The 15864-nt window shown below is 28.2% G+C and overlaps 1 protein-coding gene across 2 annotated transcripts; it reads left to right on the plus strand.

Annotated features, from left to right (window-relative positions):
• The first annotated feature begins 869 nt into the window (after window positions 1-869).
• LOC107163697 (aldehyde dehydrogenase, mitochondrial-like) lies at window positions 870-8220 on the plus strand. Of its 2 annotated transcripts, XM_089227547.1 has the most exons (12): window positions 870-1399; window positions 1528-1619; window positions 2711-2815; window positions 3012-3279; window positions 4943-5133; window positions 5222-5335; window positions 5425-5527; window positions 5599-5783; window positions 6817-6981; window positions 7189-7346; window positions 7806-7880; window positions 8036-8220. In XM_089227547.1, the coding sequence occupies exons 2-12, from the start codon at window positions 1584-1586 to the stop codon at window positions 8103-8105; spliced, it is 1470 nt and encodes a 489-aa protein (XP_089083673.1). In that variant the 5' UTR covers window positions 870-1399; window positions 1528-1583; the 3' UTR covers window positions 8106-8220. The 2 variants fall into 2 exon arrangements, with proteins under 2 accessions (XP_089083673.1, XP_089083672.1); XM_089227546.1 differs by having other exon boundaries at window positions 870-1619.
• Window positions 8221-15864: the final 7644 nt, after the last annotated feature.

Here is a 15864-nt window from a genome sequence, read left to right on the forward strand (position 1 = left end):
TTTTGCAATGTTACACACTTTTAAGACAGAGACAACACATGCGGGTGAAACGTCCTCTGAACACAATAATTTAAACCAAACGACCTAACCTGTTGCATGTACAAACTACAAGGCTTATTAATATGGCGATTGGCGGGAAGATTTAGAATAATAATTATAAATGGGTTATAACCATAAGGTATAAGGAAAGGACCTTATAGTATAGACAATCTACTATACTGCAGCATGATCTTAAAATATGTCTTCCAAGATCATAGAACGGCTTTAGGATATAAGGTTTAATATTTAATAAACAACGGTTATTAGTTTATCATCAATGGCTGCAACAACGATCTTATAGCAAAACTGATTTCTTATAAATTCAGAACCTAATTGGCTTGCTGAACTTACAAGCATAGAGATTTTTCTAAAAATTAATGTTTGAATTTATTGTTATGTCAAAAAAATACTTATTAAAATTAGCGACACCAGATTTTATATTTCAGCAGTTCAGCTTTTGCCATTTAAAAATAAAATTGAAAGATAAATAACTTATATTTTCAATTTTGTTATAATATTATCAATAACAATAAGGACTACTATTTTTTTTTTTTTATAGAGTAACTAATTAATAATAGTACATTCATATTTAATAGTTGTTAGTGTTGTTACCACAATACGTCGGACCAAGATATATTTATCTTAATAAATAATAATTCTTAGTCCGTAGTTATAATTTTTCTAAAGTACCTAAATAGTAATACGTATTCGCCATTTAGCTTGAAAATGTTAATCAACTTATTATATGTTCATGGTTGGTACTACGAGTGCGTCTTATCAGTATCACAGTATCATGGCAGTTTGCTTATCAGTTATCATAAACCTATAATGGCCATAATATAATAACAACTTTTATTTAAATTATTATTATTTATTTTTAATATTAATTAATAATTTGTAGTGTACACAGTACACTGTACATTGTACATACTACATAGGACACTTCATCATGTTTTTCGGCTTGGATTGAAGGTCGGTCGACCGGTTTAATATTTTAATAAGCCATTTACTATTAAGCTGTAAGGTGCTGTACGCATGTCTGATAACTGATTATTTTAAATTCTAATTACATATAAGTTTTACTTTGGTATGAACTATAGTAATAATGCAATATTCTGTATATTACTCTGTATACCTACAGTATTGAGATTGACTATTGAGTTGCGGGATTTATATTGTATATTGATTTTATATACGTAAAGGATTTATTTTATTAGTATATGTTATATCTATGTTAATATTATGTTGGGTATACAACTAAATGTAAATTATTTGTTATTTTGTTTAAGTAATTAATCATGTTAATTGCTTCAGAAGCTAAGTGCCGATATCTACGTCAGGGCTGCCCCAGTCATTTCACGTATGACTTTATCTTAGTGTTGTTTTGTTCAACGACAGTAAAATTTACTTTATAATTTTTTAAATTTAAAAAAAATATCTAATATTATATTATTTATATATCCTAACATTTTATTTATAAATTTCCAGTTTATTTAAATAGTTATATATACATAATTTACATACCTACACAGCTATATCTAGAAATGGCAAATCCAAGTGTTGAAGTCTTATATAATCAGGTACCTATATTTTATAATATTAAAATTTTCAAATCAGTTAAATCAAAAATATGTTCAAATTCACAATAATATGTAATAGAATCTACAATCTACTGCACATTAGGTACATACTTTTATTTTGAAAAGTTTCTGTTTATTTATTATTCTATATATTAATAACTTATCAATTGTTATTTGAATTATTCTGATAAATTTACAAGTTATTACATAGTATATACCTATTTGAATGTTTACTAAAAATTTAAAATTCAATTTGAAAAATATAATTTATTAGTGGTACGTATGACATTATCCAGAGGCGGTTTGAATGTATTATACTTAGTGGTGCAAGACAATACATATACACCCCCCCCCCCTTCATCATAGAAATTACAAATAAATATTTTTTTATAAGTTTATAGTTTATAAGGCCCTTATATTTCTTAACTCTACGCTTTCTCAGTTTCAGCCACGATTATCATTTATCAAATGTCATTGATTAGGTACTTTATTACTTTATTCATTTATTGAACATTAAAATTAAACATTTCGGTCAGCACATGCTCAACCAAGACCACCCACCCCCCCAACATTGGTGGTGCAGTGCACCAAAAACAGTATACTCAAACCGCTTCTGACATTATCTATATAACTACTTATGTAAGTAGCTATTTGCATTTTTCCAGTCCTGTATAGTAACTAAGACATCTTTGTAACATTTATTGATCACTTTTTACAATTATAGTCAATGGTTGACTTGGAGGGACTGAGTACCTCAACTAATTTTTTGGATAGTCTAGCGTACCCCTACTTCTTTTTTATAGGGGAACGCATGGGATAGATCGTTATGTAAACTTTTAACCCCCCTCTGCCGTGATTATGTAAGTTTTATTAAAATGCTAGGGATGCTACATTTTAAAAGTAGTTAGAGTACCTCTACTACTTTATTTCCAAGTCAACCTCTGATTATAGTATGAATGTAGATTTATATAATCTGCATATCATATATATATATAACTAAATGTTTAACATCTAGTATAATCGTATGGTGATTCCATCATTCTACTAATGTTCAAATAATATTTATAAGAGTTTTAATGTTTATTTTTCAGATATTTATAAACAATAATTTTGTAAACTCATTAAGTAGAAAAACATTTGCAACTATCAATCCTGCAAATAAAAAAAAAATTATTGATGTTGCCGAAGCAGATAAAGTAAGAATATAATGTTATTGTTATATAGTAAAATAACACTTCAAAATAAAACAACAATAAAAAGTATGTTAATATAGAACAGCAAACAAATAATATGTGATACCTTTTATATCATTTAAATAACATCTTAATTGTAAATGTTTATGTGTTTAATTAATTTTAAATAAAATTAATGTAAATAACTATTTTTTTGTAGGATGATGTTGATTTGGCAGTTAATGCTGCAAAAACGGCATTTAAACCTGATTCTGAATGGCGTAAAATGGACGCATCTGCTCGAGGCAAATTGATGTATAAGTTATCTGAGTTAATAGATAAACACAAAATTCATTTAGCAAATTTAGAGTCTTTGGACAATGGTAAACCTTATAGTGATTCATTATTGGACATAGATATGGCTATTTCTACTCTTCAATATTATGCTGGATTTGCTGACAAAATTCATGGAACAACTATTCCAGCAGGTATTTATTATTATAGTAAATAAATTACTAAGTATTTTGTGAAAATTCTATTTACAAATTTTTGGAATCAATATGACTGTACCTATCTTATATTTGATTTTTAACTTTTAAGTATATAAAGCTAAATTAGCATTTAAACAAATGTATTAGAATAGCATTTTTTTTTAAATTTAAATTTTAAGTATGATTAAATTATAATAACTTTAATGGCTTAATGCTTTATACACTTACAAGCTACAAAGGTTATGCACCCTAAAGTACTCAAAATATTTTTGTATTTAATAAGCACTAACAAATTTTATAAAACTGAATTGAGTCCCAATCACTAATATGTTAGCAACATGTAGTTACATGACATAATGTATTTAAATATTAATACTTTGACATGTACATTGATACTTTGACTATACTTAATATTTGCTTATTTATTGTTCAACCTTGAAAGATTAGATTATAGTGCCTCTCCAGACCTTTAATGTAGCTGATTTGTCCTTTATTATTATTTTTGCTGATTGGTTCATGTAGATATTATGTAGGCATCAGCTTCTGATACCTAAAGTCAATTACTAGATATTTTCTGAAAATCTGCCAAACAAAAACTAAAAAAATATTATAAATGTATCTTTATCTACTTTGTTATTCTATGGGTCGGGCCACACATAGCAGTCGAGCTGCAGCGGTTCAACCGCTCACCAAATTTAAATTGTTTTATTTTAAATGCAACCACCCGATACGCGATCACACTTACGCGGTTCAGCCGCGGAAATTGCTGTGGTCGAAAAATCGACCGCAACATGTCGCGGTTGACCCACGTGCGGTTTGACCGCCCAAATGATCAAAACACATTGTTTTGAATTAGTCCGTTCACACATAGTCGCGGTTCATTTTTTCAAAGATCATTTGCATTAAAAAAAGAATTCCAATAGTGGGGCCTAAGGTTTCTAGTAACTTTCATAACCTAAAATTACACTGTTTTTTTATTTGTAAAAAACTGATGTTTTAAAATATAATTTTATTTTTTTTTATCAAATCTATATACATGAATATCTGGTGTATTTTCTTTTGGAACAGCGTATAGAAATATGTTGGTATATAAAGTAAGTATGTAATAATATAATAACATTTTAAAATGCCTCACATAATAAAGATAATATACTTACTACTTAGATATAACTAATTTTTCATTATGAGCATGTCAACTGTAGTATATGGTACTATTAATTACTAAGCTTTAAAATATAATAATTTTTCAATCACCCAATACTTTGGTATAACCGCACGCGGTTTGACCGCGCATATGTGAACGATAATCTGGCAGTTGAACCGCTGCGGCTCGACCGCTATGTGTGGCCCGAGCCTATTAGTATTCTCAGAAGTAGAATTGCTTTCCTCGTTTCCCAAATCCTTTAAAAGCTATACTGGTTATACCTGAGTTGATCTTTAATCTTATTTTAAATCCTCAAACATTTTATTTTCATTATAATTAAGTGAGCAATGAGTGGAAGTCATTTGTATTTATTTTCTGTAGCTTTTTTTTTGATATTGAGAAAATAATGCTTCTTTTAAATAGCTGCTTTTGAAGGCTGATCAATTGAACTACATTCGGTGCCATTGATTTTAATAGTTATTATTTATTAACTTATTTTAACACATATCTTTATAGATGGACCATATTTTGCATTCACTAAACATCAACCTGTTGGAGTAGTTGGACAAATTATACCTTGGAACTATCCAATTTTAATGTTGGCATGGAAATGGGGACCGGCTCTTGCTACTGGATGTACAATTGTATTTAAACCAGCTGAACAAACCCCTCTCACTGCCTTGCATGTAGCTGCGCTATCAAAAGAAGTAAAATAAAATTTAAAAAAAAAAGCATTACAGTACATTATATATTTATGTATTTATGTAAAATAATATACTTATATTTTTTCTATAGGCAGGATTTCCTGATGGAGTCATTAATGTTGTACCTGGTTATGGTCCAACTGCAGGTCAAGCTATAGCTAGCCATCAGGAAATAAATAAAGTGGCATTTACTGGATCAACAGAAGTAAATACTAAATACTAAACAAATTAACATGATTATTTTTTTATATGATGTCAATTTAACAAAATTTGTTAATGTATGTCAAAAATAAGGTTGGAAAATTAATCATGGAAGAAGCAGCCAAATCTAATTTAAAACGTGTATCATTAGAGTTAGGTGGCAAGAGTCCTCTTGTAATATTCAATGATTTTGATGGTAATTTTTTTCTTCTGAAAATGTTGACTGTAACTATTTTAATATTGTATTTGTCTTTTATTTAAACACAGTTGACGAAGCTGCTAAGATTGCTCATGATGCTGTGTTTGCCAACATGGGTCAGAATTGCTGTGCTGGTTCTAGAACATTTGTTCAAGAAGGTATTTATGAAAAATTTGTTGAAAAAGCCGCCAGTTTGGCATCACAAAAGAAAGTTGGAGATCAATTTGATGCTGATACGCAACTAGGGCCTCTGGTAAGATTTTAATGTGTACTTTTATTGCACAGCATATTTCATTTATGTTTGATATGAACTCTGAATTTCATATTATGACTTAGTAAAGGCATATTAAAATATTCTTTAATACTTAATACTACATAAATATGAATATTAAATATATTGATGTTTCTTAGAGCATGAATTATATCGCTAATATTTGTACATATTTTAAAATTTGAGTAAAAATTAAAATAAATTATGTATTTTAAAATAGTTCCATAAAAGTTGCATATTTCATAAATATTAAATAATATAATTAACTTTTTTCTCATAATGTGATCAATTTTTTTGATTGTAAAGGCTTAAGAGAACGCTACATGTTTTATGTCTCTATCTTCAAAGTGCGTAACATAGCAAATTTACGTGTAGCAATTTAAATTTAGGTCACGTTTAACTCCGTTAGTTTAAAAATTAGAGTAAATTGACCTCTTATGAAACTTGATGGTAAGAACAATATTTATGTTTGTATGTGGGTTTCTTACAATAAATAGTTTTAAGTGGGTTATAAGTATTTTTATATATGCATAACTTGCTACAAAATTGAAAAAAAAACTTACATACAAACACAGATAATGCTCTTAACATTGAAGTTTCAAAATAGGTTGATTTACTCTAATTTTTAAACTAATGGAGCTAACTGTGATCTGCTGAGCATAAATTTAGTATGATATACACTTGTGAGACGTAGACAACATAATAAATAGTGTAGCTTTTTCTTAATGATATTCGAACATTGAATCATCACACAATCTACCAAATAATTTTATTGTTTTCTGAATATTTCATATAATACTATATTTATTATTTGTCATTTTGATTATTTCATAACTAATCAATAAATATACTTAAAAATAAATTATAATTAGTACATTTTTAAAAACCTAACACATAAACTAATAATTTTTATAAAAATTCTGGCACTAATATTATGACACAAATTATCATTATATGATATAATATATAATATGTTATAATATTATTATAATATAATTATAAATTATGTTTTTAGGTAAGCGAAGAGCAATACAATAAAGTCTTAAATATGATTGAATCTGGCAAATTAGAAGGAGCCAAAGTAGAGGCCGGTGGGTGTAAAGTAGGTGATACAGGATATTTTGTGTATCCCACTGTATTCTCAAATGTGACTGATAACATGAAAATTGCTAGAGAAGAAGTAAATATACAATTATATGTACTAATTTTCATAATGGAAGATTTAAATTTAGTTATATTTAGTTATTACTCAATACTGTGGCAAAAATTAAATTCTATTATCTAGTATGTACTATTAACTTGTTAACTTGTATATATTATGTTTACATACATTATATATTATGAAAAAATATAATTTTTGATATATGTTGCATTAATTTTTTTTTAGATTTTTGGGCCAGTTCAGCAGATAATTAAATTTAAAACTTTGGATGAAGTGATAAAACGTGCAAATGACACTAAATATGGACTAGCTGCTGGAGTATTAACTAACAATTTGGATACTGCTATGGAGTACATGGAAAATGTTAATGCTGGTTCAGTTTGGTAAATGAATTAAGTTTTTAATTCTACTTTCATATTTTTAAATTTTCAAATGTATCAACATAAAATAAATAATGAAGATCTTTAGATGTCTGGTAGTGGTACCAGACAGTGGCGCCCAGACAGGTTAGCAAGGAATGCAAGTGCATGTGTTCTCGAGGGGGGTGGGTGTGTACTACTGAAGATTTCACAGGGAAATTAAAAAATTTATAACATAAACTATAGTCTATATTAATTGATTTCTTTGAATTACAATGAAAAATAAGTGAAAATATTTGTTATAAATAAAAAATTGGGTGGGTGGGTGGCTAACTTTGTTTAGCTGCATGTGCTCTTAAAATAGGTACCTCTGTGCGCCACTGGTACCAGATATAATTCCAAATTCCAAAATATAAATTTACAGCATAGATATTTTTCATTAAATAACCTAACTTATAATTATTGTTTATTATTTTCTATTAGGGTTAATTGTTATGATGCTGTTAATGCCCAGTGTCCATTTGGAGGATTTAAGCAGTCTGGACAAGGAAGAGAATTGTAAGATATTTATATTATATTATAGTTTAGAATTTTAGATTTTAGATTTTGATTACAGGCTATTTAGTTTTATAATAATATATATATTTTTTTTTTTAAGCACATAACTTAAACATATTCCTTTTACTTAATTGTTATTAATTTATTGTTTACAGAGGAGAAGAAGGTCTAAAAGAATACTTGGAATTAAAATCAGTCGCAATCAGAAAGAATTATATTTTTTAATGCTTTTAAAAAGATTAGGTGATATTAATATGGTGAATTATTACTCTTATTTATAATTTGATTCAAATGTGTAATGTGTTTAAAATATTACAAATATACGATTTCATACCGCTCGCGCATGCAGTACACACAATATATTATAATAAGGAGGTGGTCATAATATAAATGATGCATTGTTCAGTAGACGGCGTCACCACACAATAATAAGCGCTGTGCCCTGTTCGCGTCGTCATTAATGATAAAGTATAAAGTCTTTGTCGTTGCCGACATACACTCGAGCACGGCGCTTACCAGTGGCGTATACAAGGGATGACGTGGGGGTCAGATCCCATGCCATTGACTTTTTTTTGGTTTTGTTTACTTTCTGTAGGATGCGCTATAATGCAATGTTTTGTCATATTATTATCTATCGAGCTATTGAATTTTGACAAATTCGTCAATACTGAATACCGTTATGATTTTATTTTCGTTTATTTTTAATAAACTATGAGAGTATGATATCATCATCACTACAGGTTGTCAGGTTCAGTTCAAAGTTTTAACTTTATGGAATATTGGAGTGGATAATCTTCCATATTGTGTTTGATGACAGGATTTTTTATCCTAAAACATGAAAATATCAAGGGTGGTAGCCTAGAAAATTTGTAATCTAATGATACAAGTTTCATAACGATTGCACAATTTTTACATTTTAAATCAATTTTTAAGCATAAAATTTTCGATAAATGCCGGGTGATTCCTCGTACTTAGTTAAACACTTAAACCCCGACCGTCTTCTATTGTACTACGGACTTAACAAATATAAAATATAAAAAATTGTCAGGACTGATCGCTCACAAAACGCCTAATCTAACTGCGGAGGTATCAAGTCGTTAGCGTTATTCTACGATTTCTAATTAATTTATTAAAATGAAATTTAAATAACTGCCGGGTAGTACGTAATCTGTGAAACTCCAACCGTCCACTTGGTACACTCAATCACGTGAATAGCAACCGTAGCACCGTGCCACCATAGATAAAATGATTTGCCTAATAAATAACCACGGAAAAGATAACCCTATAATAAAAATGATTTGTAAGTAACAAAGTATAAATTTGTAATACAATGTCAATTTTATAGTCGTTTACTTAAATTAAAATAAATTTTTTTTTTTAATGTATCCACTTCAATTTGGTTAGTATTTAACTGTTCGCATAAGATTTTTAATCGTTTTTTGACGGTTTTCGATTTGGAGCATTTTGTTTTGGACTCTCCTATGTTTTGCAGAAATTTTGGACGGTCTACCGACCATTCATTTTTTATTTTGGTTATTAACGTCCAAACCCATGGGTGTTTTCCTCCAACTAAATGGCAAAATCGATTGTTCCAAGATTCACAAACATTGTTGGTTCGGTGAACATTCCAGGGTGAACATCGCTGGAAAACGTCGAACGCTTAAACTTAGAGTGTTTTGTTTATTTATTCGACGTATTGTTCCACTCACGTAGGTTTCGTCAAAATATTGAAACAACTCCTCGGCACCAAGAGGAATAATTTATTTTAAATAGTCAACACCTTCTTATAACCTATTTATTGGCAAAAAAACCAAGTCATCTAACATACCACATAATTTATTTATTACTGCCTTTCGAAGTCTATTTTTATATTTTGCGGATCTGAAAAAAGATCGAGAAAAAGATAGTTCTTTTCTCAGACTGATAAAATAGCTTTGAACATTATTTCGTTAGTAGATTGATTTTTTTTTCAAGTAAACAGTAAAGAACAGTAAAAAATTTACTATATTTTTCAATTCGTATGATGTAGAGTTGCGAGAAATGTTTCGGGGCTAAACCAAAATTTCCATCTGCATACCAGGTATTTGCATATTATGTTAATAACTTCAAGTTGTTTAACGTACTAAAAATTATTACCCTCTCATTATTTTCACTGTGGTTATCAAATAGCACTGAACTGTATACTAGTATACAGTTCAGTGTCAAATAGTTAACATTTTTCATTTTCAAAACACCTTTCACCTACGTTAAGGTACGGTTTGGCTAGAGCGACAGCGACTGCGACTGAATAATAATCGCGATCGCGGTCGCGGTCGCAAATCGCCAACATGGTTTATTTACAGCGATAGCGACCGCTTCTAAATGAAAAATTCTGTCATAGAGGGGATGATAATTGATAACAGAAATAATTTAATCAATAATCATAGCCGAATACTTATATGAGAATTTATGTTTGACTTAATAAATTCGACTATTTAAGTTTTGTATCGAAGTATAAAATAATACTAAGAAAACCTAACAGATTTTTAATAGGAAGATTTGGTCATTTAAAGCGAATTATTTTTTTTTCTCCAGATACTACCATATTTGTGAGTGAGATTCGTTTTAGGTGATTTTTCTAAACATTTGTCTTAAGTTTAGCAAGTATTTTTTTCAATGAATGAGCTAAGCTATTGTACGTTTGCTTGTCTTTTTTAATGAGGGGGGCAGCAGGTAAATATTTTTTTTCATGTGCTAAAGTTTTTTCAACAAATACTAAGGGTTATAAAATTAAATAAAATTTAAATATTTTCATAATTTTCGTATCATATAACTATTATAGCTATATATAGCTATTATTATATTATATAAAGTATACAAGTTCTTATATTCTAAAATTTCTGAAATTTTTCTGTGGGGGTTATTAGGCCCACCTTGCCGCCGTACTGTTTTCAATCCGAATATATGTGGAGCGACCGCGATTTGACCGCTCTTGTAGCGACCGAAGTTATAATCGCCGCGACCGATCCAAAATCGCCGGTCGCGGTCGCCGTAGGTAAACCGGGTACATTTAATTTCATTAATGCAGTAAAATCGCGGTCGCGGTCGTAGTACGGTCGCGGTCGCTGTCGCTCTAGCCAAACCGTACCTTTACAATATATATTATATTTTATTATATAATAATAGGGCTTACGATTTCCTACTGGTATTAAAAGGACACGTGTATTTAAAATCGTATATTTCTTACATATTCACTTATACTCTTATAATATGGATCACGTGTAAATATAATTACACGGGTTTTTATTAATTTAAATTGCCCTTCTGGCTCTCGAAATATCTAGACTATCCATAACTATTCAAAAAGAAGTTAAACCAAATGCTTAGCGAATTATATAATATACAAAAGAACACTGTGGTACCGAATATTATAGAGAAATGAACACACAAAAAATTGACGAACTTCATAAATTACCGCAGTACTGTTAGTAGTACCATTGATTATTAATACCAGTATTTAGTACCTTTTTTATCCGTTATAATACGTCACTGTACCTAGTTATTGCACAGAATAGATTAAATGGTTATTGTATAATATGGTATATCTGATCGATATGACAGACAGACCGTGCTCTTAATTGTTTTTATGGTAGGTATACAATAATTTATCATTGAATTAAAAATTAATATTATTTGTGGGAGCATAACAATTTTAGATAAGAGGACAATAGGTATTTTATACATTTTGTATTGATTTGAGATTAATTTGCAAAAACTCTTATTATGGGGTTATTTTTTCGGGGTCTAAATTTCCGGCGTTATTTTTTCGCGGTACCAGATAAAATATACCACTAAAAGCCAAAAAACGGTATTATTCGTAAGTGGGTCGTCATTATGTAATAAACTAATAACTAATAATACATTTGGTACTGTGATGGAAAAACCATATACACCAATATACAAAAAATTAGTATTTCGTTGTATATTGTAATTAATATTTAATATTATAGGTTAATAAAGTTCCGAATGATGTAGGTATTACATGGTTTCACATTTCCAAGAGGAGAAAGAAGTAACAGATAAAAATGTCAACAATTATAAAGTTATTCAGAAAACCGGAAGACAATACGGCCGTAGGATGTGCTTCATAACTATTAACTACCTTCTTATTTTTTGATATATATTTTTTGGACTGCCAAAAATAATATTAATTTTTTAATTTTCAAATAAATTTTTTGTGATCCAACAATTATTCTTAAAAAATTTATCAATTTTTAAGTTTTTTATTTTCAGTATTAAAAAATAAAAAATGTATTCTAAAAATGTAGCGCAAGTGACTATGGATTATATTTAAAAGAAATTTAAAAAAAATATTGATTAGAAATTAGAACAAAAGTTATTTCATTTTTCAGAATGTCAGATCTCTTTGAGACACCCTGTATAATACCTAAATACGTATAAGAACTAATTTAGTTAAATATTTGTAGTATTCTGCCCATGCGCGCACCCAGAATTTTTGTTTGGGAGGCTCAATAATTACACACAAGTAAACAATTAAAACTAATTTTTAAATAATCATTTTTATTTATTATATCACCATACAATGTTATATATTATATTATGACGGTGAAGCAAAAAGTTTTTGAGGACTGGGCGGTTAATTGATTGTTGAAATTTTTGGTTTAACACTAATATCATTAAGAAGAGTACTACTAGTACCAACTTCAGGTTTCTTTCGTTTTTGAGCTTTTTTTTACACATAAACACATTCAATACAGCTATCACAAAGAAAAAATCGAACTGACTGAATTATCTAAACTTTAAACATTCTAAACGAGTTTTTCATGCCACGACAGATAGGCGAAAGTCATAACACTCATAACTATCATTGTTATCGTAGTTACTAACGAAAGTCGATCTTATACATAATCACTAGTCACTACACTCTAATATCTATAAATCTAAAATTAACTTTCAACGATTAATATTATTAATAAATATTCTGTGTATTAAATAAGAAATCGGCGATTCCCACTAACCTTATCGCGTAATATTGAACTATTATTATATATTATGTGTGTATCTAACATAATAAAATTTGAAAATATAACATTATCATTTATCATTATTGTTATACTATTATATTATATTTTGCTATAATAATGTATAATTTAATGAAAAAAATATTTAGGGGGAGGCTTAAGTCCCAAAGCCTCCCCTCCCCCTTTGGTGCGCCACTGCTTCTGCCATTTAGTTACTATATCACCCTGGACGGTTTTTTAAAATCCATTCTAAGTTCACTCGTTCCGTTTGGACCATCGACCATCAGAAGGATACTCCCACGTTTATTAATCCATTTGCATTTTATATAAGAACATTAAGAACTAGCTTCCTACTTATATTAGATTTGTTAGTAATAATATTAATATGTTCGCTATCAGCTTATAACGTGTAAGTATTTTTTTGAGTAGTATATAGTAATATGAAATCTATAAATTAATCAAGAAAAATATTACCTTGTACTTAGATAGTGAATTGTGGATTTATTTCCATTAATTAATGTACCTAATTAAAATTGTATTTTAACTCGTCTTAATCTTAAAGATAATGGTTTTATGAAAATCCGTCAAGATTAAAAGACGAAAATAACTTTAAACAACAAATTATTACAATCATTTATCATACCTAATATTTGTGCATTACTATACAGTATACGCTAACAGATTATAAAGACACTCGATTATTCCTCGAAATATTCAATATAAATTATACCTAATGTTTTATTATTTAAATATGTAATATATCTATATAGTGCATATATTTATATATTAGCTTAACATAATGTTTGATAAATTACTATGCATAAGTTATGCAGCATAACTATCAAGACATTCAAGACCAAGAAATTCGTCGATCCACTATATAAGACCGTGACATTACTGTCTTTACTATCAAGTCAAGCTCATTGGTTTTGATGTTTGATACTTTGATCTCACATTATAATGCAATTAAAATAATGTAATATAGAAATCTGACTGCAAGAATTAGTTTGTTTTTATTGTAATCAATATTAACTAATCACCAAATGAATGTAGGTATTGCTTAAAATTTTAGATATAGTCAAATATCTATTTACCTACTCATTTTCAATAAAATACCGAATTATAGGTATAGGGTCAGACAAAAAAAAAACGAATAGGTAAGAAATGTTTAAGTTAATTGCACTATGTATGTGTACTTATAAAAGTTAATATTACATAAATTTAATGGCTAAACATTGGATAACATATTTTTATAACCGTACGGTATACACAATATTATACATATACTGTACTATATACGTATATACTGATTATCACTAAATCACTTAATAATCAAAGGTAGGTAGTCATTAACTTGTTAAAAAGTTCATCATTATCGTGTAGTTAAGTTAATTTTTTATTCGTATCATCTTGTTAATATGTTTTCTAATTATATATTATTACACCTGATATTTGTAGTATTAAACGTCTTGATGATAAATGTTTGTGTAAATCAAAATACTAGAGCACTTTATTCATTAGGTATTGCCTAAAAATATCGTAGCTTGAAAATAATTGTATTTTCCTATTTAACTTTAAAATTATCGAATTAAATTTTTTCTCTGTTAACTTTTAACAGGAGGTAATTTACTGATTTAACTTAATTTTTTACTGCAGTCAATTATTTTCACTAACTCGCCCATTGTTCAACAACCTTATATTGTTAATAAATAATAATGAATGTGTTAGTTGAATGTGCTGATTAAATTTCTGAAATCGATAATTATTTAATGTTTAATTGTACTTACGATTTTTTTCTCTTAGCTATTCGCTTGCGCTCTAAATTAAAACGGGGCAAACTCAAATTGGGTCCTGAGATAATTGATTGCAATAAAATACGGGTAATAATTTGATAATAATCTAATTATTGGGCTCGAATGTAGGAAAAAAATTCCAGGGAAAAATAATCCACAGAAAATAGAGCCACGGGAAAAATAATTTAATATATATCAATTAAAATTAAAGTATTAAATTAATGTTTACACATTATTGGTCATATAATAATATTTTAGGGCTCGGAAGTTGATGCATTTTGCATTTTTTTTTGGAACTTTTTAGACGATACTCTTACTGGCTACAAATGTGTTTCATAAGCATGTGAATCTGAATAACTAATTTTTATTTTGCATTTTTTGGTGTTTATTACTTTTTAAGTAATTTTTTGACATTTTTAGGTCATTTTCCCACATTTTTAGTCATTTTTACTGATTTCACACTAGTTCATTTCTTATAATAGTTTCTTGTCGACGATTATTACGCCGATAACTTAAAACTTGGATATTACCACAGGCTAAGATTAGTACTTATCCAATTTCATCTCGACGATTACATTTGTCGTTGTTAACAATTTCAAAAATTTTAAATGGTGAAGAAGCTTCAAGTGAGTGTTTTCCGGATGATTTCAGTGCTGATTATTTGGTACATTTCAGATTTGCCCCAATCACTTCAGTAGACATAGAGAGAAGTTTTTCCAATTATAAATATTTATTAACAAATAATCGTCGTTCATTTACTTTCGATAACATAAAATATGCTCTAATTGTACAATGCAATGATTTTAATTTTTAAATAATATGTATGCTTTGATAAAATTATAAAACAAATATTTTTTTTTTATTAATATATTAAATATTTTTAAGGACATTTTTATGTCATATTTTGAATTTTATAGTAAAATAGAGTAAAATATTTTTAAAAAATGTATTTTTATTAATATAAAACTAATATTTGTAATTTTTTAGGACATTTTTCGCCATTTTTATGTTATATTTGCATTTTTTTAGGGCATTTTTTATTGTTTTTAAGGTCATCAACTTCCGAGCCCTAACTCATATTGTATACATATAATATATATTATATATTATACATATAATTATTAATACACAGGTTATATGTTATCATTTATTATTCATAGTAATAAATAT

Source organism: Diuraphis noxia, unplaced genomic scaffold, assembly GCF_037042655.1.
Source record: "Diuraphis noxia isolate RWA-SAM2 unplaced genomic scaffold, SU_Dnox_SAM2 contig0004, whole genome shotgun sequence".
Taxonomy (NCBI): domain Eukaryota; kingdom Metazoa; phylum Arthropoda; class Insecta; order Hemiptera; family Aphididae; genus Diuraphis; species Diuraphis noxia.

What these genes read in the sequence shown, in the direction of transcription:
- LOC107163697 (XM_089227546.1), top strand. Translation starts at nt 1,584, where the DNA reads ATGGCAAATCCAAGTGTTGAAGTCTTATATAATCAG. An exon ending in TTGAAGTCTTATATAATCAG is followed by an intron (nt 1,620 to 2,710) that starts GTACCTATATTT and finishes TTTATTTTTCAG; the next exon opens with ATATTTATAAACAATAATTT. An exon ending in CATTTACTGGATCAACAGAA is followed by an intron (nt 5,336 to 5,424) that starts GTAAATACTAAA and finishes GTCAAAAATAAG; the next exon opens with GTTGGAAAATTAATCATGGA.